The 20,684-nt window shown below is 47.2% G+C and overlaps 2 protein-coding genes across 2 annotated transcripts in view; one reads left to right on the top strand and one right to left on the bottom strand.

Annotated features, from left to right (window-relative positions):
• The window catches only part of YPEL1 (yippee like 1), a 120,403-nt gene that overhangs the window by 41,494 nt on the left and 58,225 nt on the right, over positions 1–20,684 (top strand). The window lies entirely within an intron of this gene.
• PPIL2 (peptidylprolyl isomerase like 2) overlaps positions 1–20,684 on the bottom strand; it is a 65,466-nt gene that overhangs the window by 5,407 nt on the left and 39,375 nt on the right. The window contains exons 13-16 of the mRNA XM_063143712.1: positions 20,327–20,416; positions 17,696–17,729; positions 7,492–7,609; positions 5,280–5,336 (exon numbers count right to left, since the gene is read on the bottom strand). Coding sequence (XP_062999782.1) covers positions 5,280–5,336; positions 7,492–7,609; positions 17,696–17,729; positions 20,327–20,416 — 299 coding nt within the window. The remainder of the gene's footprint in view (positions 1–5,279; positions 5,337–7,491; positions 7,610–17,695; positions 17,730–20,326; positions 20,417–20,684) is intronic.

The raw sequence follows: 20,684 nt of genomic DNA, 5'->3' as shown, positions 1-20,684 counted from the left end.
TTTTCGTGAGCCGCCCAGATTGCTTTGGCTACTGGGCAGTAGAGAAATGAAATACATGGCAATTAAATGTTAATGAAATCTGATGGCTCTCTGGGCTCGCCTCTATCAGTTCCTCTGCAATCTACCGCCTTCAAAGCTGGCACCGTGCTGACATCAGTCAGTGCAATAACTGTAGGTGCCAGAAGCAGGGCCTTCACAGTGATGGCCCCTGGGCGGTGGCACAAACTTCCCTTTGAGACACAAAGTCAGGCCATTTGCCTTGTCTTCCAATAAGGGCTGAAAGGTACATTGTCTTTTGCTAGGGTTTACGAAATTTCATCAAGACATTATTTCTGGGTTTAATGGGTGTGGGCGTGTGTAGGTTTTTAAACTTGTTTGGAACTGGATTCAAGCTCTAGAATGAGCAACGTTCTAGCGCTTCAAGGGAAGCTACAAAAAATACTGCAACGGACAGCAACAACTGCAACCTGGCGAGAACGCTGGCCAAGCAACAAGCTAAAAAAAAATCCCTGCTCAAGTTTCTATCTGAATTGTTTGCGGTTTGCCATTCTGTATGGCAGAGTAGGGCAGACAAAAAGAAACACACATCTCTTTGAGACTTGGGGAAACGCTTTAGGGCCAGCCTTTACGACAAGCTGTTCTACAATTTCTCCCTCCGTCCTTTAGAAGGTCCATCGCAGAACCGCCATTTGATCATGCTTGCTTCAGGCCCGGTCACAAGAGAACGCTTTCCCTGCGCTGAAGGTCACGGCCCAGCTGACATATTGCGCTCTGCGTGTTTAATTGCCCCTGGAGCACACTTACGGTTTAAATACCGGGAAGCTGCTCTCACAAATAACACTGGCATCTTCCATGGAGGTCTGGATCTAATGAGGCTTTGATCATCCCAGACATCCAGAACACCATCTGCTGGGCGGCCCAACGAAATGGCCTTTCTCTGCCGCCCCAATTCCAACAGCCACACACACACACACAGCAACCTCATTCAATTGCCGTTCAGGGTGAATTAAAAGTTTATGAGGAATACAGCATGCTTAAAGCACAGTGAATATATCTGGCCTCAGGGTTGGTGCCAAACGTAGGCAGCGTTGGGCATAAGGACATCAGAAGAGCCCTGCTAGTCCATCCGAGGGTCCATCCAGTCCAGCACTCTGTTCACAGTGGCCAATTAGCTGCTGACCAGGGACCAACAAGGCAGGACACGGTGCAACAGCATCCTCCCACCCACGTTCCCCCGGCAACTGGTGCACACAGGGGTACTGCCTTGGATACGGGAGGTAGCACCTAGCCATCAGGACTAGTAGCCCTTGATAGCCTTCTCCTCCAAGAAACTGGGAGAAAGTTGCCATTGGCACCAATGGGGTGGGATCCGCAAAAGGGGGTGGGGAGGGTACACAAAGGCCATAGCGTGTGTGTGTGTGGGTTGTTAGGAGAAGGTTCAACCTTTCTACAAGAGCTGGTGTGGCAGAGCTAAGACTGAGCAATGGGCTGGGAATTCCCTGGCTTGTTTATTTATTAATTATTTGTTAATTACATTTCTATACTGCCCAATAGCCGGAGCTCTCTGGGCGGTTCACAAAAATTAAAAACATTCAAAGTATAAAACAACAGTATAAAACCATAATATAAAATACAATTTAAAAGCTCAACCAGATAAAAACAGCAGCAATGCAAAATTACAAATTTAAAACACTGAGTTAAAATTTATAGACTGTTAAAATGCTGGGAGAATAAAAAGGTCTTCACCTGGCGTCTAAAAGCATATCATGTAGGTGCCAAGCAAACCTCCTTAGGGAGCTCATTCCACAGCCGGGGTGCCACAGCAGAGAAGGCCCTCCTCCTGGTAGCCACCTGCCTCACTTCCTTTGGCAGGGGCTCACGGAGAACGGCCCCTGTAGATGATCTTAAGGTCCGGGCAGGTACATACGGGAGGAGGCGTTCCTTCAGATAGCCTGGCCCCAAGCCGTTTAGGGCTTTAAATGTTAATACCAGCACTTTGAATCGGGCCCGGACCTGGACTGGCAGCCAATGAAGCTGGAAAAGGACTGGCGTGATGTGGTCTCGTCGGCCAGTCCCTGTTAGTAACCGTGCTGCACTGTTTTGTACCAGTTGAAGTACAACTGGCTTAAATCTCGCCTCTGCTAAACTCACTAGACCAGAAGGGTTGGGCACGCCAAAATCATTCAGCCTCAATCTGTGATATGAAGGATAATAACGCTGACCATTATTGTAAGTATTATAGCTAGATACTGCATGGAAGCTCTCTCTGAACTCTTGAAAGCACCATACAAAAGTTGCATCGTCCTCATCCTCATCTTCATCCTCACCACCACTTGCACAAGCAAGTTCTGAGTGCTGTGCTTTGCACTATTGCCAAAGCAACAATCCTATGGACTTTACGGTCTGACTGGAGTCCACCAGGAGAAGAGCCTTTAGTGTGGTGGCCCCTTTACTTTGGAACTCCCTGCCCCTTGAGGTCCTGCAGGCACCCACACTGTGCTGCTTCCAGCACCTCCTGAAAACAACTTCCAGGAACCATTGCTCAGCTGATCAGCCACCATTTCTATTGGTTTTAAATTGAACGACTTTAATCTTTTCTTTTTTACTGTTTTATTCCTATGTTCACTGATCTGGAATCTATTTTAGCTATGGAGCGGTATATAAATATTGTAAATAAATAAACAAGCATCCTACATTCAATGCGTGTTTGTCTCAGCTCCTTTGACAACCGTGCCTTGTACATTTTCCCCCCAACGTGTATGTTTTAGTCTCAGAAATAATATTCATTAAACCTTATGCCATATTGTGTTGGCTCTGGCGCAAAACAAAACACACAGTTTCCTGCCCAGAAGACAATACAAAAATAAAATAAAAATACATAAAAGTATCTGGAATGCTTTGGAGGAGAAGCAAAAACATCTAGCAGAAGGAAGGAAAGAAAACTTGTTTGTGTGAGAAAAATCCACACACATCCGCTCCGAAATTTTGCGCTTACCAGAAAAATCATTTTAATGTTTAGAGTCAACCACATTGTCCTTTATAGCTGGAAAAGACTAATTTTGTGCGTTAGGAGCGAGGGGTTGGTGAGCAGATGTGGAATTTTGAGGATGTGGTGGGCACCCTCACAAAATGTCTGCCATGGTGGGCATGACTGGGCACAAACTGGTGAGACCCAAAGAAAAGTAACTTGTCCGAGAATTCAAGTACAAATTAGAGGTGGAGGTGTCCAAGCTCCGGACACACAACCCACTCACCCCACTCTTGAACCCAAATAAAGTTGGCGAGGGAACGCAGCGCTTTGCTATGCAGCATGAGAACCTCCCAGTTTAACTTTTAAAATAAATAAATAAATCTTAAGAAATAAAATTAAAATTGGGAGGGACAGGGAGTTGGGTGGGCTCCGAAAGAGGTGTCCATGTGCACCACGCTGGAGACCCCAAAGCTAGGCAGCCTCTTGCTTAAAGAGGTGGCATCATAACGGTCACAAGGGCCAGCCAATCAGCATTCCGAACAGGGAAAAGGAAGAACCAGTTGTTCCTGTGATTGATTAAGAAGAGCCCTGCTGGATCAGACCAAGGGTCCATCTAGTCCTGCACTCTGTTCACACAGGGGCCAACCAGCCATCGGCCAGGGACCAACAAAGCAGGACATGGTGCAACAGCACTCTCCCACCCATGTTCCCCAGCAACTGGCGCACACAGGCTTACTGCCTCGAATACTGGAGATAGCACACAACCATCAGGGCTAGTAGCCATTGAGAGCCTTCTCCTCCAGGAATTTATCCACCCCCCTTTTAAAGCCATCCAAATTATCTGTATAAGGTACAAAATGCAAATTATGTATGCCTGTACACAGCCTAAAAGCCAAGCCCCTCACAGGGACAATGCGCAAAGCCTTCATTTACACATGCGAGAACGTGGTGAGTTGCTAATGAACTCCTGACGAAAGAACGCAATCGTCTTAGCCGCACGCATGTCTTCCATCCGTGTTTGCACTACAATGGTGGCTCGTGATTTAGGAGCATTTCTTAATCAAGATTTGCTCTTACAGAGGCTGGAGCAACAAAACAAAATGAAAACCAGTCTAGGTGTGAAGATCACACCTACGTCCCTAACACTCTCCCTCCCCGCTGAATTTGTGACAATGACTCATGAGGTCTGTGGGACTGGAAGACGCTATTTTTAGTTGCAGTGACAGCCCACTGCTGCTCGTAACTGCTCAGACACCTTTAGTGGCTGTGAACGTAACTTTACGGAATGAACCGGGCAGCCGCCTCTTCCCGGATGCACCCCAGGAAATCAAGGGTTTAGGAGAGGAAGGTGCACCTGTCCCCGTCCTCTTCTCAACCCTTTCTTTCTTGGGTGCGAGAGATTCCTTCGCTTATATGCACACTTCCCAGAGCATATCTTGGTACAGGACACCAGTGACGATTTCAGAAAAGCAGCAAATGAAAGGCTAGTTTCAGGGCTCGCACCAGCAGGGTTGACATCGTCGGGCATTTGCCAAGGCCCTGAATCCAGCAGGGAGCCCACCACAGACCCCCGGCCGAGCTACGGCTTCTTGCCGCCACTGCCTGCTCCCCTGGCCTCTCTTGAGCAAGCAATGATGGAGCAAAGAGAAGCAGCAACAGTCTCCACTTCTCTTGACTTCCCCCTCTCAGCGGCTGTATGGATTGGGCCCAGAAGACGACAGCAAGCAAGGGGACCATGGCGATTGCGGCAAAGGGGAGGCGGATCCATTCAGACCCACTAAGGGCACCTCCCCAAAGCCCCCCACCCTCACCCCACCCCTGGAGCCAGCCATGGCTGATGTACTTTACTTTCGGTACTCAGGTATGCCCTATTGCCTTACTGCCTAAGGCAACACAATCTAAGCAGTGTGCCTGAGAAAAAGAACTTTCCTGCAGAAGTGGGAAAATGAATTCACGTACGGAGAAAACGCACTGCTTAGTGGCCACTGACCATCAGAAAGGAAACACCACTTCAGATTTGTGTGTGAACGTGCTCTGCAGGCTGGTAAAATGCCAAGGACTGTTTCTCTTTCCTTTTTCATTACCTTTTAGTCTCGTCCTTTCGTCTAAAGAGCTCAGGGTAGCATGCATGAGCTTCTGCTCTTTTAGCTTCACAACAACCTTGCGAGGCAGGTAAGTCTGAGCAATGAGGGACTGCTCACCCAGATTGTCCTAGTCCTAGCCCAACCCTACACCGTGATGGCTATTTTTCTGCATCAAAGTACACAGGGAAACGTGACGTATAATACAGTGAAGTGACTTCCTTTACCTTCCAAACACCGTGTGCTTCTTGTCCAGGTACGCACAGGAGCGGAATGTGATGAAGCTGGAAGGGGAGAAAAAACACACCAGAATGTAAGAACATCAGAAGTGCCCTGCTGGATCAGACCGAGGGTCCACCTCGTCCAGCACTCCGTTCACACAGTGGCCAAACAGCGGTCAACCAGGGACCAACAAAGCAGGACATGGTGCAACAGCACCCTCCCACCCATGTTCCCCAGCAACTGGTGCACACAGGCTTACTGCCTCGGATACTGGAGGTAGCATCCAACCATCAGGGCTAGTAGCCATGGATAGCCTTTGCCTCCAGGAATTTATCCAACCCCCTTTTAAAGCACATAATGAACAGAACGTATCCAGCGTTTTCAAAACCCAGAGAATTTCAAAGACACAGGCCAAATAGCAAAAGGAAAGGGAGTATGTAGGCTCTAAGGAAGAACAGGGGTGGGGGCGGGGAGGAATTAAGAAGGGTGGGGAGACATAACAGCAGAGGTAAACCCTAAAGTGATTTCTAGCTTGCATGGAAGATCTAGTAAATTAAGAAGGGGAACAAGATATAGAGGTTCTAAGAAACGTTCTTTGAATTTGTTCTGCATTTGTATGTATATATGTGTGTGTATATATGGGATGTCCCATAGCTGGGAGGGGCAGTGGCTCAGTGGCAGAGCATCTGCTTTGAAGGCAGAAGGTCCCAGGGCTCAATCTCCAGTGTCTCTAAGTAGGGCTGGAAAAATAAACTCCTGCCTGAAACCCTGGAGGGAGCAGCTGCCAGTCAGTGTCAATAATACTGGGCTAGATGGACCTTCCTGGGCCCCTATATGCATGCATGCACGCACGCACGCACACACACACCATTTTTACTTCCAATATAATGTCTGGCTGGCTATGGGACACGCCAACGCCTTGATCAATGAAAGGGACTTGCAGGAAACTGTTTATAGAGGCGTACAATTATGGAAGGTTTTGAAGAGGGCTGCATTTGAGTTGGTGTTTCGCTGTAACAGAACCGAATCTGTAATCAAACCACGGCTTGTGGAAGCGGGAATAACAAGGAAGGCCAATAGGGACTTGGTGAATAAAGATCAGTTCACACCGCCCTCCGTTGCGCATACTCCACATGGATTAAGATCAATTAGCGAGCCCGAAGTGCTACACAGAGAACATGGTGCACCAATACACAATGCGTGACGGTCACAGGAATCGACTGGGGGGCTCAGACGACGTTGGCGGAGGGGATATAGCTCAGTGCAAGAGCGCCTGATCCCAGGTTCCGTCCCTGGCACCTCCGGTTTTGAAAAAGGGGGTCAGGGAGCAGGTGACGTCAAAGACCCCTTCTGGAGGTCTCCCCCTTCCCTTGAGAACCACGTTCAGTCAGTGCAGGCACCACCAGGCTAGAAGGATAAATAGCCTGACCTGATACAGGGCAACCTCCTATCTTCTATGGGCAGTAGAGGGAGTCCGCTACCTAGAGCAGGGATGTCGGACCCGGGCCCAGGGTCCAAATCTGGGCCTCCTGGGTTCCCCAAAGCAGCCTCCTTTCTCCCAACCACCACTTTTGGGTGGCAACCTGGATTTCGCAAAGGCTCCCCCCACACCGCCCCATTCTAAGCAGTTGAAATGCCTCTCCTAAGCCTTTGTTACTTGATTGTAGCCAAAACCTGCTGGGATGCTTCTTTCTTTGGAGGGTGATTCCTAGCCCTGCCACTTTGGCCTCGCCCACCACTGGAATGCGCCCCTCCCCCCAGCTTCTCTGAAATGGAATTCGGCCCTCCAGGTTCAGCACCCCTGAAGGCTCATTGGGCGTAAGGCCCACATGCCTGGATACGGCATCAGCCAGCTCCTAGAACTAAGGATCTTTTGAGGTCAATCTGGGAGGGGCCTTGGCCCAGGCCCTGCGTAAGACCCTTCGAGGTCGTAAGCAGCAGGGCTGGCCGGACGGCCTTCGACAGTTATCTGAAAGAATTAAAACCTGCCTTTCTTCCAGCGGTCCTTTGCAGTGTCTTACATGCATTGGGTTTTTTTTTTCAACTGCAAGGGTAGAACGTAGAAATTAAGCAGATTAAGATCTACAGCAGAACAGCGTTAAAAGCCAATTATTCTATCTGAGCCTGGGAGAATAGAAGGGTTTTCGCTTCGTGCTTTCTCAAGGGTTACAAGCCACGAGCCGTGGAGAGAAGATGCCCTGCCCAGCCCTCACTTACAATTGGGACTTGTTATTGTTGGGTCCTGTGTTGGCCATACTGAGGACGCCACGGCCTTTGTGAGACAGGTTGGGCTTGAACTCGTCCTTGAAAGGTTTCCCCCAAATTGACTCTCCTCCTGAAATTAAACAAACAGAAAACTTTCCAAAATGATGGAAGTTTTGCCAATCCCAATCTTTCTCTCTCTCTCACACACACACACACATACACACAGAGTCAAATGTCAATGCATTTGCAATTGCTGAAACCCTGCAGCTGCCATTTTCTCTAATCCATTAAGAAATCACAGCATGACAAAAATCCATTAAAACATTATGCAACGATAGAACCGCATCTTTATGTACCTATACAGACAGACACAGAAAGCTCAAACTAGCAACAGGTTCATATGGAAATACACAGCCAAACCTGAAATCCTTACATAGTACCATATCAAACACTGATATGAAAATCACGTGATCTGTAGATGGGACTGTACACCTTGTTTCTCAGCCTCCATTTTCAAGCAAGAAAATAGCTTCTGATCCAGCAAGGAAGTTCAGTTGCTAGGTCAAAGAGGCAGCCAAAAACTACAACTACCATAGGGAACGAGGGAGAGAGAAGAAGACGGGAAGCAGCCTAATATGGAATCAGATTATTGGTCCATCTAGCTCAGTATTGTCGACACTGATCGGCAGTGCCTCGCTGGCGGATCGAATCGAGGGACTTTCTGTATGTGAAACTCCCCTCCAATCCTACACTGAGCTAATTCTCAGAGTGTGGATCTGTATGTAGCCAAACTGTCACCGTCTACATACAAGGGAAGGTACTGGCAGGCTTAGAGGGACCGCAAAGTCTACGGTGATAGGGGCCGCGGGGCATCATGGGGGGTGTCCCTGTGTGGATTATCAGCTTCTGTCTCAGGCGCCACCCTTTCCCCAGGGCCCACCTGTGGCGTCACACCCCACAAGTCAATTCCAAATGTATGTCTGCAGTGTGTAAGTCTGTGGTTTGTAGAATGTTGGCCTGAGTGGGCGGAGCTAGAATGTCTTGGGAAAGGGGAGGAGTGATATATAAGGGAATGAATGAGGGGATGGAGAGTTCTTTTTTTAGGAGACCTTTTCAGGAAAGCTTTTCAGGGGGACTTGTTAGGGACTCTTAGAGTCTGTAGTGCTCTCTGTGTTTATGGTACTTAAGTTCTGGGAAATTTGAGAGTCAGTGTAGAGAGTGGTGTCTTTAGAGTGTGGTGTGCACGTAGTGGATGTATATTAATCAATACTGAGAATAAAGAAAGTTCAAGAGTGATTGTGTGAGAAAAAGGAAAGCGCGTATGTGAATGAGTGACAGGATTGTATGGAAGGTTTCAAAAAGGTTTTTAAATGTTGTGATTTGAAACAAAGCTTGTGAACTTTTAACAATAAATTTTGATTGTTTTGTTTTTAACTACCACAAAAATCCCACGTGTCTGTTTGGCATTTATCATCTGAAGTTTACACATTTAGCACCCACTCTGACAATCATTCACCTAAGCAGATATAACTCACAGCGCATTATTATATATATTAAAATCCTTCTCCATTTTAAACCCCTTTCTCCACATAGTTTGGAGGAAGGTGGGCTTTATCCCTTGCCTCAGGCGTATCAAGCGGTGGTGCTTGGCTTGAGCAGGGAGTAGCCGCGGCCGGGTCTGGTGTTCAGAGCCTGTGTCGTGGCACCACCCAATGCTCAGGGCTCTCTCTAGCACTGGGCAGGGAAAGACTGCTGCCTCCTCCTCTGCATACAGGGAGGCATGGAGCAACCATAGAGTCAGGTGCCAGGGGACAAGGAGGGAGAGAAAGACCCTGTCCCCTGGCATCAGCCAGCCTCTGGGGTGTGTGTGTGTGTGTCTGGGGATGCAAGCCATCACCCAGAGTCAGAACACTTTGCTACCCTTGCTCTGGGGAATAGGGAAAGGCTCAAATTGGCCAGACATCCCCTGTCATACAACCATCCGATTGCGTATCCGTGTGTCCCCCCACCCCCTCAAACTCCTGATGATTCATACAAGACCCTATTGATGGCGATATCTGCAACGCCGCTATTTCGCGGTGCCTCACCGGGATCCAATTTTCTCTCGTTGGGAGAGAAAACGGAATTGCCGTCTTGAGCGGAGGCCTATTTGCGCGGCTGTCGCTTCCCTGCTATTTATGACAGTTGTGACATTTTCATTTTCCCTCCAGGACCAGTCCTAAATGGGAGCGACGGTTCGGAGACAAGCCATTTCCGTACTTAGAATGTCAACGCTTACCATCCTGACTGACAAACCATGAGAGAGAGAGAGAGAATATGTTTGCCTGTCTCTCTCTCTCTCCTCCCCCCTCCTGCTTCACGTCGTTAATGGAGAGAAAGCGAAACACCAGCCACGCATCCGTCAAGAGGAGCTGCCCTGTGCGCCAAGCGAGCCGAAGAATCCTCTGGAGAAACCGTATCGCTGGCAGAACAGCCGTTTCTAGAAGCACCCGATGTCCTCGGGAGGCTCCCGGCACGCACGCACGCAGCAAAGCAATTTGACACACCGGCACGCGCAAGAACAGAAAAGACACCGAAGGGAAAAGTGGAGGGGGGGGAGGTGGAGAATGAGACCATCAGGTACTGGGCAGGTTCCATGTAGTTCTCCCTGCCCCATTCCCCTGCATGTGGACAGACCCAGATGCATCTCATGTTACTCTTCCTTAAGAACATCAGAAGAGCCCTGGATCAGATCGAGGCTCCATCTAGTCCAGCACTCTGTTCACACAGTGGCCCATGAGCTGTCAGCCAGGGACCCACAAAGCAGAATATGAGTGCAACAGCACCCTCCAGCCCATGTTCCCCAGCAATTGGTGCTAATAGGCTTACTGCCTCTGATACTGGAGGTAGCACATAGCCATCAGGACCACTAGCCATGGATAGCCGTCTCCTCCAGGAATTTATCCAACTCCCTTTTAAAGCTACCCAAATCCTTCCTTAAGGGCAAAGTAGACACAAGTGCACGAACAGGATCCTCCTACTTCTTGCCTGTTGGTCCATCTATCTTAGTATTGTTGATACTGACTGGCAGGGGCCCTCCAGGGTGGAAGACAGGTGTTTAACTCTGAGATCTTTTGCAGGCTTTTACAACCTGAAAAGGTATGACACACAAGGAGAAAGCGATGGGGAGGGAAGAGGGGGATAAAGCCTCCTGCCCGCCCTTGAGCGATAACCTTTCCCTGACATGGGAGAGAAAGTGTGGTGTAGTGGTTAGTGTGTTGGACTGGGACTCAGGAGACCCGGGTTCTAGTCCCCACCTGGCTATGAACCTCAATGGGTGACTGACTTTGGTCTAGTCATTGACTCCCAGCCTAACCTACTGTACAGGGTTGTTGTGAGGCTAAAAGGGAGAGGAGGAGGGCCAGAAATGGGTAGGGGATTTAAATGTAATAGCTGGGCTTTATAACGAAAACTAGTACCAGAGAGTTTGGCAAATCGTTGTCTTAGAGAAACTGACTCAAAAGTTAAGGACAGCATGAGGTCAATTGCACGAAGACAAACTTGAAGGGGTGTGGAGGAAATTCATTGAATTTGTAAATAAAGCACGGCAGATACAGGACTATGGAGAGCATAAGTATAAGGAGACAAGGTCCCCTTCTCAACATGTCTGAAAGGGAACTTGGTCTGTAAATGGGTGATCCACGGTTCAACAGTGATGAAATAAAGTGGAGGGCCAGGATCTCTTCTAGATCATCCCAGAGTGCAGGACACAGAATAACAGGCTGAAGTTACAAGAAGTCAGATTCCAGCTGGCCATCAGGAAAAACTTCCTGACGATTAGAGCAGTACGACAATGGAACCAGTTACCTAGGGAGGTTGTGGGCTCCCCCACACTAGAGGCCTTCAACTGGACAACCATCTGTCAGGGATGCTTTAGGGTGGATTCCTGCATTGAGCAGGGGGTTGGACTCGATAGCCTTATAGGCCCCTTCCAAATCTATGATTCTATGAATTAAGCAAGTTGATATTTATTACTGCATTTATGTCTCACCTTTTTTCCCCCTCCAAGGAACCCAAGGCGGTGTACATAATCCTCCTCCTCTCTGTTTTATCCTAACAACAACCCTGTGAAGTACGTTGGGCTGAGAGTTTGTGACTGCCCCAAAGTCACCCAGTGGGTTTCCATGGCCGAGTAGGGACTAGAACCCAGATCATACTGAAACCAGGTGGAAATTGGAATTATAATTGAACTGAATCTATGACTTATAATCTGGCTTATGTAACCAGAACTAAACAAAATAAATAAAAGTGGAACACACCCACACCCACACCCACAAAAGAATTAAAATTAAAATTATTTTTTAAAAAAACATGCCTTATATCAGGCCAGCCTATTTGTCTACCGCCCGGCCAGCATGGTTCTTCCAGGCCCTTGGACAGAGGCACTTCCCATTGCACCTGTGACCTGATCCTTTCAACTGGACGTTATTATTTTTTTATTTATCACATTTTTATACTGCCCAATAGCTGAGGCTCTCTGGGCAGTTCACAAGCAAAACCATAAAATACATGAATATGTAAAATACATGCCGAGGATTGGACCTGGGTGTTTTGGTGCCTTTTCCAATTCTGTATAAGCGAGCGGTGGTTTTAGGTCAAAGCAAGGAACAGCAGCATCCTACCAGCTCAGTAGGCACACTGGGTGATATGTCCCACCGTTAAGGATGAACTTGGAGCACGTCAACAAACAGCGAGACACCCTAGGTTTGAAGTGGAGGCAGCGGATGTAAAGATGAAGGGGGGAGGGGGGGAATCAAGGTGTTGCTTTATTTTATTTTTAAAAAGAAGTGGAAGAGAAAAGAAAGAAACGAAACCTTGGAGCACCACTGTCTTTGAGACAGAGGAGCAGCCAAGAATTTCCCAGCTTGCTTTTCAAAAAAAAAACCGCGGCTGTCATCAAAAAGACATGCTCTTCTTTGCGAGTGAGACACTTGCCATAAAGAAAAGCTGTTTAAAATGGGGGGTGGGTGGGAAGGTAGCGGGGTGCACGGGGGGTCTCCGTAGTAGGTTAAAAATAACCTGCAATACTCCAAACAAAAGGTGCGGGTGGGAATTTTAAAATGAATTGCCGTTTTACTTAACTGTGGGGGCGGGGGGGGGGCGTGAAAATTGCTAAGCTCTGGGTGAACCAAGCGTGGGGACTTCTATTTACACAACTGACAACAACCTGCTTGAGTTCTCCTTTCTCGTGCCACTCGGAGTTACCCTACGCGTTTCACGTTCGTCCGTAACCCTCCCTCGGCCAGCCTCTTTGTTAAACGATGCACAGATTCAAGAGGAGGTGGCTTTGAGCTTAGACGCAGCAAGGGGACAGGATGCTTAACCCGCCTCCCCACCGTCTGTTTCCCCGTTGCAGAGTTCGAGTCGCAAATTTCCCCTTGCAAACCCCTTCCCCTCAACAACGCAAGGGGAAAAGAAACTCAACAGGAACCTCAAGAGAAGTTGAACACACCCACCCCAAACCGCAACAAAATGCTTTGAGCTTCAGAATGCTGACACAAACAACTGTACTACAAAAACCGAGGAAACAGGAAAGATTTCTCTGCTCTAACGGAATAAACGGCTGGACTTTGACTGATCTCTCAGCCTCAGTATTCTTCATCTGTAAAATGGGATGCCTTTGACCTTTTAACAGTCAGGAAGTTTGGGCAAGTCACTCTGTGAGTCTACCTTCTGACTACTGTTGTCTTGGCTGGCTGCCTCATGACTTTGCTACCCAGCATTCATTGTGGGTTGGTTGGCACGGCAGCTAAACCCATTTAAATCAGAGATGGCTTCGGGCAATTCTTCTCCTGCTTCTGGAAATAAGAGCTTTTATCTCATTTTCTCTCTCTGAGAAACCGGGAGTCATTATAGCAAATGGTTACTGCAAGGAATCCCAGCTGCTGCATGACTGGTAAGATAAAGGACTATTTCTTGTCTGGCTGCAATGTAAATCAGGCTTACCTCAGGAACGAAAGGCCGAATTAAGATTAAAGGAGGAGGTAAGACTGTGATTGCTTCTTCGAAGCACGCCCCTAAAGCCTCCCTCTTAAATAGCTGTACACAGTAAGTGGAATCATAAAGAGCAACAAAGACGAGAAAAATCAAATAAAATCTATTGTGCCAGAGTGCCATTTATTCCAGTAATGGTAATATAACAACTTCACTGTCTTAATCATCTTTGTTGTTAATTTTAAAAAAATGCATGGCTACTATATTGCAAAAGCTTGAGGTGCATAATGACCGCTATAAAAAGAGGAAATCACTTCTCAGTGCTTTTTCCTTATAGGAATTTGAACCATCTTCTGGGCAAGCGAGGAAGACTCCACACCCATTTCTGTAAGGTTCCGTTCTTTTCCCAGGGTCTCTAGAAGTAAGCAACTTGGAACGGAGAGTGGATGCAACATCTCTAATAAAGCAGCTTACAAGGAAGGGTCTGTCAGCTAACACACTGGAGGTACCGACGTATAATTCCATTTGTTTGAATGGGGGGTGGGGTGGGGATATTCACAGCTACAAACATGCCAATTTTCTACTCCACCAGTTTATCTGCAGACCGTGGCATCAAAATGCTGATCTTTCTGAAGAATGACTTGGGGCTCAGTTCAAAGCATAACCCATTTGGGGCAGCAAAAAAACGAAGGCGGGAAAGAGACCTGGCTTCCGTATTTAAACTTCTCTTCACTGGCTGCCAATTAGTTTCCAGGCGAAGTAGAAAGTGTTGGTTATCACCTTTAAAGCCCTACATGGTTTGGGTCCAGGCTACCTGCGGGATCGCCTTCTCCCGTACAATCCGCCCCGCACACTCAGGTCCTCTGGGAAGAATTTCCTTCAGCCAACCAAAACTAGGCTGACAGGTATTACTCAGAGGACCTTTTCTTCTGCTGCTCTCAGACTGTGGAATGGCCTGCCGGAGGAGATTCGTCAACTTAACAGTCTTTTAGCATTTAAGAAAGCTATAAAGACTGACCTCTTCCGGCAGGCCTTTCCAGTGGAATTTTAGGATGCTTTTAGGAAGTTTTAATAATGTATCCTGTGTTTTGGTTAATATTTTATGTATTTTACACTTGCTGTTGTTCCCCGCCTCGATCAGAATGGAGAGGTGGGTTAGAAATAAATTTATGATGGTGGTGGTGATGTTTCTGCAGGCGTAAAGCTCAACACCAGCAGCAGCATGGATGTGGATTTCCAGGCAGCGGAGCAGGTGCAAAGGGTGGGCGTGATGGGGCATCTGCTGAGGGCCCTGTGGCGTCACACCCCACAAGTCAATTCCAAATGTATGTCTGCCGTTTGTAAGTCTGTGGTTTTTAGAATGTTGGCCTGAGTAGGCGGAGCTAGAATGTCTTGGGAAAGGGGAGGAGTGATATATAAGGGAATGACGGAGGGGATCGAGAGAACTTTTCGGGGGGACTTTTTAGGTACTCTTAGAGTCTGTAGTGCTCTCTGTGTTTATGGTACTTAAGTTCTGGGAAATTTGAGAGTCAGTGTAGAGAGTGGTGTCTTTAGAGTGTGGTGTGCACGTAGTGGATGTATATTAATCAATACTGAGAATAAAGAAAGTTCAAGAGTGATTGTGTGAGAAAAAGGAAAGCGCATATGTGAATGATTGACAGGATTGGATGAAAGGTTTCAAAAAGGTTTTTAAAGGTTGTGATTTGAAACAAAGCTTGTGAACTTTTAAAAATAAATTTTGATTGTTTTGTTTTAAAACTACCACAAAAATCCCACGTGTCTGTTTGGCATTTATCATCTTAAGTTTACACATTTAGCACCCACTCTGACAATCATTCACCTAAGCAGATCTAACTCACAGCGCATTATTATATATATTAAAATCCATTCTCCATTTAAACCCCTTTCTCCACATAGTTTGGAGGAAGGTGGGCTTTATCCCTTGCCTCAGGTGTATCAAGCGGTGGTGCTTGGCTTGAGCAGGGAGTAGCTGCGGCCGGGTCTGGTGTTCAGAGCCTGTGTCGTGGCAGGCTCCCACCCCAGCAGGGCCCACTGGCAAGAGTCCTCTGCAGCTGCTCCTCCATTTCGCCATGGCAAACTGCATGTTTACCTGCCTCTCGCTCTGGCCCAGATAATGGTGATGGTGAGAAGGAGGAACAGGAGATGCCGCCGCCTGTTTCTTCCCTGGCTCTCTGCCTGTCGAGCGAGCAAGCGGCAGCGTTGAAGAGAAAGCAGAGGAGCAGCAAGAGCCGCTGATGACAACAGTAGTCAGAAGGCAGACTCACAGGGTGACTTGCCCAAACTTCCTGACTGTCTGTGTTGTCGGACTGCCTGTCAACATTTCCACACCAGTAACAAGGGCAGGAAGTTGGAGGAGGGGGGAAGTACAGGAAAAACAAGACAACTTTTTATTCTTAACTTTAGGAAGCAATCGGGGACTAATAGCATAGTTGGACTTGGGTGGAATGGGCCATGTTTGGCCAGGAGCAATTCCACAAACATCTCTTTTCACTCTGGATATAATGAGGGCCTCGCTCAAGGCCACGGCACATTTTGCGTTCGACAGTCCTCAAAATAACTTCTGCTGAGACGGGTTTGAGGATGCAACGATGCAGCGTAAGAACGCTGCAAGAACCCGGGGAAGGAGCAAAGCTCAGTGGTACTGCTTACCTGTGAAAGGTCTCCGTTTCAACCCACGGCATCTGCCAGTCGGGATGGTAAAGAACCCCGGGGAGCAGCTGCTAGTCAAAGTCATGGGAGATATTGAACTAAAGGGCTGCCTTGGTATAAAGCTGTTCCATCGAAACATCTTCCCTTGCACCCTCTTTTTAAGTCCAACACACTGAATCGGTTCACATGTGACCGCAATTCCTAGGGTGTTAACTGAGCAGAATGCTACTTGCTTCTCCTTTCAATCAACAACCCAGGAACACTCATTTCTGGGTTGGGATCATGATGCCTGAACCCAGGAACTCTGGGTTGTTTAGGGGTTAAGCAACCCAGAGTTCACCCAACAATCACCCATGGTTTGTTAACGCTGGCTGTTTAACCCCTACACAACCCAGAGTTCCTGGAGTCGGACGTCATGATAAAAACTCAGGAATGTTCCTGGGTTGTTGATTGAAAGTGGACGTGATGAGTGCATAGGAGGTAGAGGGCTCACTCACTCCCACTCGGCCATGGCCATGGCAATTCCTGGGTTAAACAACCTAGGAACTGTTGTTACATCTCTACTGTTAAAAACAAACAAGTAAGCAAACACCCTCTATTGTAAACCGCCCTGGAATGGTGTAAAAATGATCTTATTTTTAAATATCACAACACATATATCCGGACCTACGTCAGAGAATGAATTCCGACTACATGCAACATTAAACCAAACCACAAGCGTCATTAGACGGTTTTATACTGTAAAATTGTAGTGCTTTTGATACTGTATTTTGTATTTGTGTTTTTAGACTATGGGTTGTTTTATTATGGTTTTAATTTTTGTGAACTGCCCAGAGAGCTTCAGCTATTGGGCGGTATAAAAATGTAATAAATAAAATAACTAAATAATTTAGAGCGAACCTCACAACAGATCACAATTCCAACTCCAGACAAGACCTAAAAGACCTAGGAAATGGAGGTTCCATAATCGTCCTACCCTACAGATGTGGGGTGGACCACTTCTTTGCCCTCAGGCCCACAAGCAAGGAGTGCTGGTGGCCATAACCACATGCTGGTGTTGGGTGTGGTGGGCTCCCAGACACAGCCTTCCCCTGTCTGAAACACAAATACACACCCATGCCCCATGACTCATTCAAGCACACTTTCTCCACACCCAGACCCACACACACAATCCCCCGCCCTTGCCAACTTGAGCGCCATTTTCCTGGCGAAAAGGTGAGGTGTAAATCAGATAAATACGTCTTCGTGTACGGGGAAACGGAGTTGTAAACCTCCTGTGCACTTGGGTTGTTCCCTAAAAACCGGAAAAAAATGACCCAACGTATTCATCCCGCCAATGCCATTTCTTTGAAATATTTTATGCTTCGTTTTTTGCAACAGGCGTGAAAAAATAAAGGCCCCCCCCCCAAGTGACAGTGCATGTTGCTTCGCCCTGGAAAATGCGGACTTTGAACGCTCCAGGAACGAGTGGTCTGACGATGTCATGAATGTAGTGTTTAAAGCCGAAAACAAGTCGCGTCCAATAGAAATGTTGAACAGTGGGGAGGGGGGGGGAAGAGCCCAGTTTGCTTACCCGTTCCTGTTCCAGTTGGATCTCCTCCTTGGATCTAGGGAATTAAAATATAAGGAGAATTTAGGGTCATTTCTTTTCTCAAGAGCCTCGTGTGGCGCAGAGCGGTAAAGCAGCAGTTTCTGCAGCTGAAACTCTCCCCACAGCCTGAGTTCGATCCCAGCGGAAGCTGGTTTCAGGCAACTGGCTCGGGTCGACTCAGCCTTCCTTCCTCCCAAGGTCGGTAAAATGAGTACCCAGTTAGCTGGGGGAAAGGGAATAACGGCCGGGGAAGGCAACGGCAAACCAACCCCCTATAAGGCCTGCCAAGAAAACGTCAGCGAAAGCTGGCGTCCCTCCAAGAGTCAGTAATGACTCAGTGCTTGCACGAGAGGTTCCTTTCCTTTCCTTCTTTTCTCAAAAGCTTATAATCTGTAGTGTGACGATACTAGTTTTTATTATTTGTTCTATGGTCCCCCATGCTGGTTGGCCTTTCCCCTCCCGGTTTGTTTGTTACGGTGATTTTAGAATGTAAGCCATAGGGCAGGGTGTTTTGTATTCTGTTTTATTTTGTTCTGTACAGCACCATGAAAACTTGATGGCGCTATATAAATAAATATTATTATTATTATTAATAATAATAATATTAAAAAGAAGGTAAAAACAGAATTTTCTTTTGAGATTGCAAGTTTGAGGGCAGAGTGTGCTATATTATTATTATTGCTCAGTACCTACCGTTCAGGCATTTTATAAACAGTAATGTATAAAGAGGGAAATATTGATACGAAAACAGCAGATAAGTGGATTAAACATGGGGGGCACGTTTAGGAAAACAGCACATGGGGGGGATTTAGGAATAAGAACTGTTTTGTTGTACAAAAGGATAATGTATTTTTAGAGTAAAATAAATCAATACGATGAGCATTTGCAACCATGTACGTGCTCAGTGGGCTGCTTTCTAACTGTAATACATTTCAAAATGAGAAGAAAGGCTGATGCAGGGCCAGCCGGTCTGCCACAGCCTGACCATGCGAAATTTGGAGGCTGACGCTTGATCTGTAGGCTGCAGCCTCATCACCTGCTGCCCTCTGCTCCCCCTAACTCCAGGCTGTGGGACTATGGACCATGGTCAAGTGACTGGGAGTCCTGATCATGCAGAGGAACCCACTTGAATATAATCAATCAATCAATCAATTGATTGTTATTCATTACGGTCGCAGACCAGCAAAACCAACACAAAACATAGATAAAAAGTGACATAAAAACAAAATGCAGCTTGGAGAAGTGCCTTCTCTCAGGAGGATTGCAACGTTATTTTTTCTAATTTGCACTGAGGTCATGAGAAACTTAGAGACCCTTTCAGCAATATGGGAGGACCCACCCCTTAAACAGATTAATACCAACACTGTGGGGTTACATCCAGAAAAGGCTGTTAATAAAGGAAAGATTAACTCTTTTCTGCGTTCCTCATACACATTACGATGCAAAACGGCACGTTCGACAGATTCTATTGCTCTGGAACCACACGGACATATCCGTTCATTAACTGGGATTTTACTAAATCGTCCTTCTAGCAACCACTTGAAGACAGCTGTTTTCCTTGGCAGACCTTTGCTGAACGTGCAGTGGGTCCAGGGGTGTAACTGAGTGGGCACAGGGAAGTAGGGCACAGCAATATTTGGGGAGGAGGAGGGCAATGGGGCACTGTCTCAATCCCCCTTTGGTTAGCCATCCACATACGAGAGCTTTTGGGCGAAGACGGGTCTATTTGGGCCCAGAGATATTCCCACAACAGAACTGCAATGCTGACCGAAGCCACGTGGACCTTGCTCATGGGATCCACATCTGTCCTACATTTCCCATGCTAGAAACTTAACAGTATGGAAAGGAGACCCAGCCCCCCCCAACAGATCTGGGGGTGTCCAACATAGCGGTCGTGAGCACCAACGGGCCTGCACAACCTCTCTTAGCACCTGCCACGCTTCCCTGCCCTTTGTGACTCTTTTTTTTTAAATAATAATAATAATTAAAGCAAGTAATCATCTCGCAGCTTCAACAGTTTGCCTTCTGTGAAATGAGTGTTGGAACAGGGGGGAAAAAGAAGTGAATTCAAAAGAATGGCTGACCCCCACCCACCCCCGCCACCTCAGCCATTTGGTGAATGGGCAAGCTCCCGCTCCATGACAGCCATTTTGTGAGAGTGCCCAAGACTCTCAACGTCCCAAACGTGCCCACTGAGCCAAAACGGTTCGCAACCCCTCACAGATAATGCTGTTCTGAGTCCGGTCATTCATGTCACTCGTGTCAACCCAAGATTCAAATGCCGCAAGCCAAAAAGGTCTGGAAAAAAACACCCTCAGCTCTGACAGAATCCAAATCCTTCACTTCTGAGCGCTTGGAAACAGCTGATGACAGCCTGACTTATGCAACACGGGTTGCTAAGCAATCAGCTATTGCTCTCACTCCAGAAGGGCAATTTTGTTCTCTAGGAATATTTTCTATTAATGTCAGCCTTAGTTTACGTCGCTTGCAGATTTAGGTCCGTAGGGGATAAAAGCCACCAACACCAGAAAGAACGTTAATTAAAATCTCTCGACAGGGCAACAAATCTCTGTTTTGGGGACAAAACATTCCCCCCTCCCTACCAATACTCACCACAAAATTACGGATTGATCTGTGGAAAATGGTCCCATCATAGTAATTCTTCTTGCATAGCTTAATAAAGTTCTCACAGGTTTTAGCAGTCTGGAAAAGAAAGGGAAAAAAACCCGTTAATGGTTTCCAGTGAAAGAATGCGTTTCCCCCAGTCAAGTCAACTGTCATTTTTGCGTTTTTTGAGGGGTGGGCGTTGCCCATTGTCATCAACTTGTCCAGGATCATTTAATCCGATTTAATAAGCAAAAACAGGGCTTCTTTCCAGGCCCCGACAGTATTGCCAGATGGTCTATTTCCCCCAAAACCCGTGCTATAATTTTTCCTATTCCCACCTTCCTTTATTATCATTTCAATTGTA

Source organism: Elgaria multicarinata, chromosome 18, assembly GCF_023053635.1.
Source record: "Elgaria multicarinata webbii isolate HBS135686 ecotype San Diego chromosome 18, rElgMul1.1.pri, whole genome shotgun sequence".
NCBI lineage: Eukaryota > Metazoa > Chordata > Lepidosauria > Squamata > Anguidae > Elgaria > Elgaria multicarinata.
The sequence above is the reverse complement of the archived record's forward strand: the minus strand, read 5'-3'. Positions and strand labels throughout refer to the sequence as shown.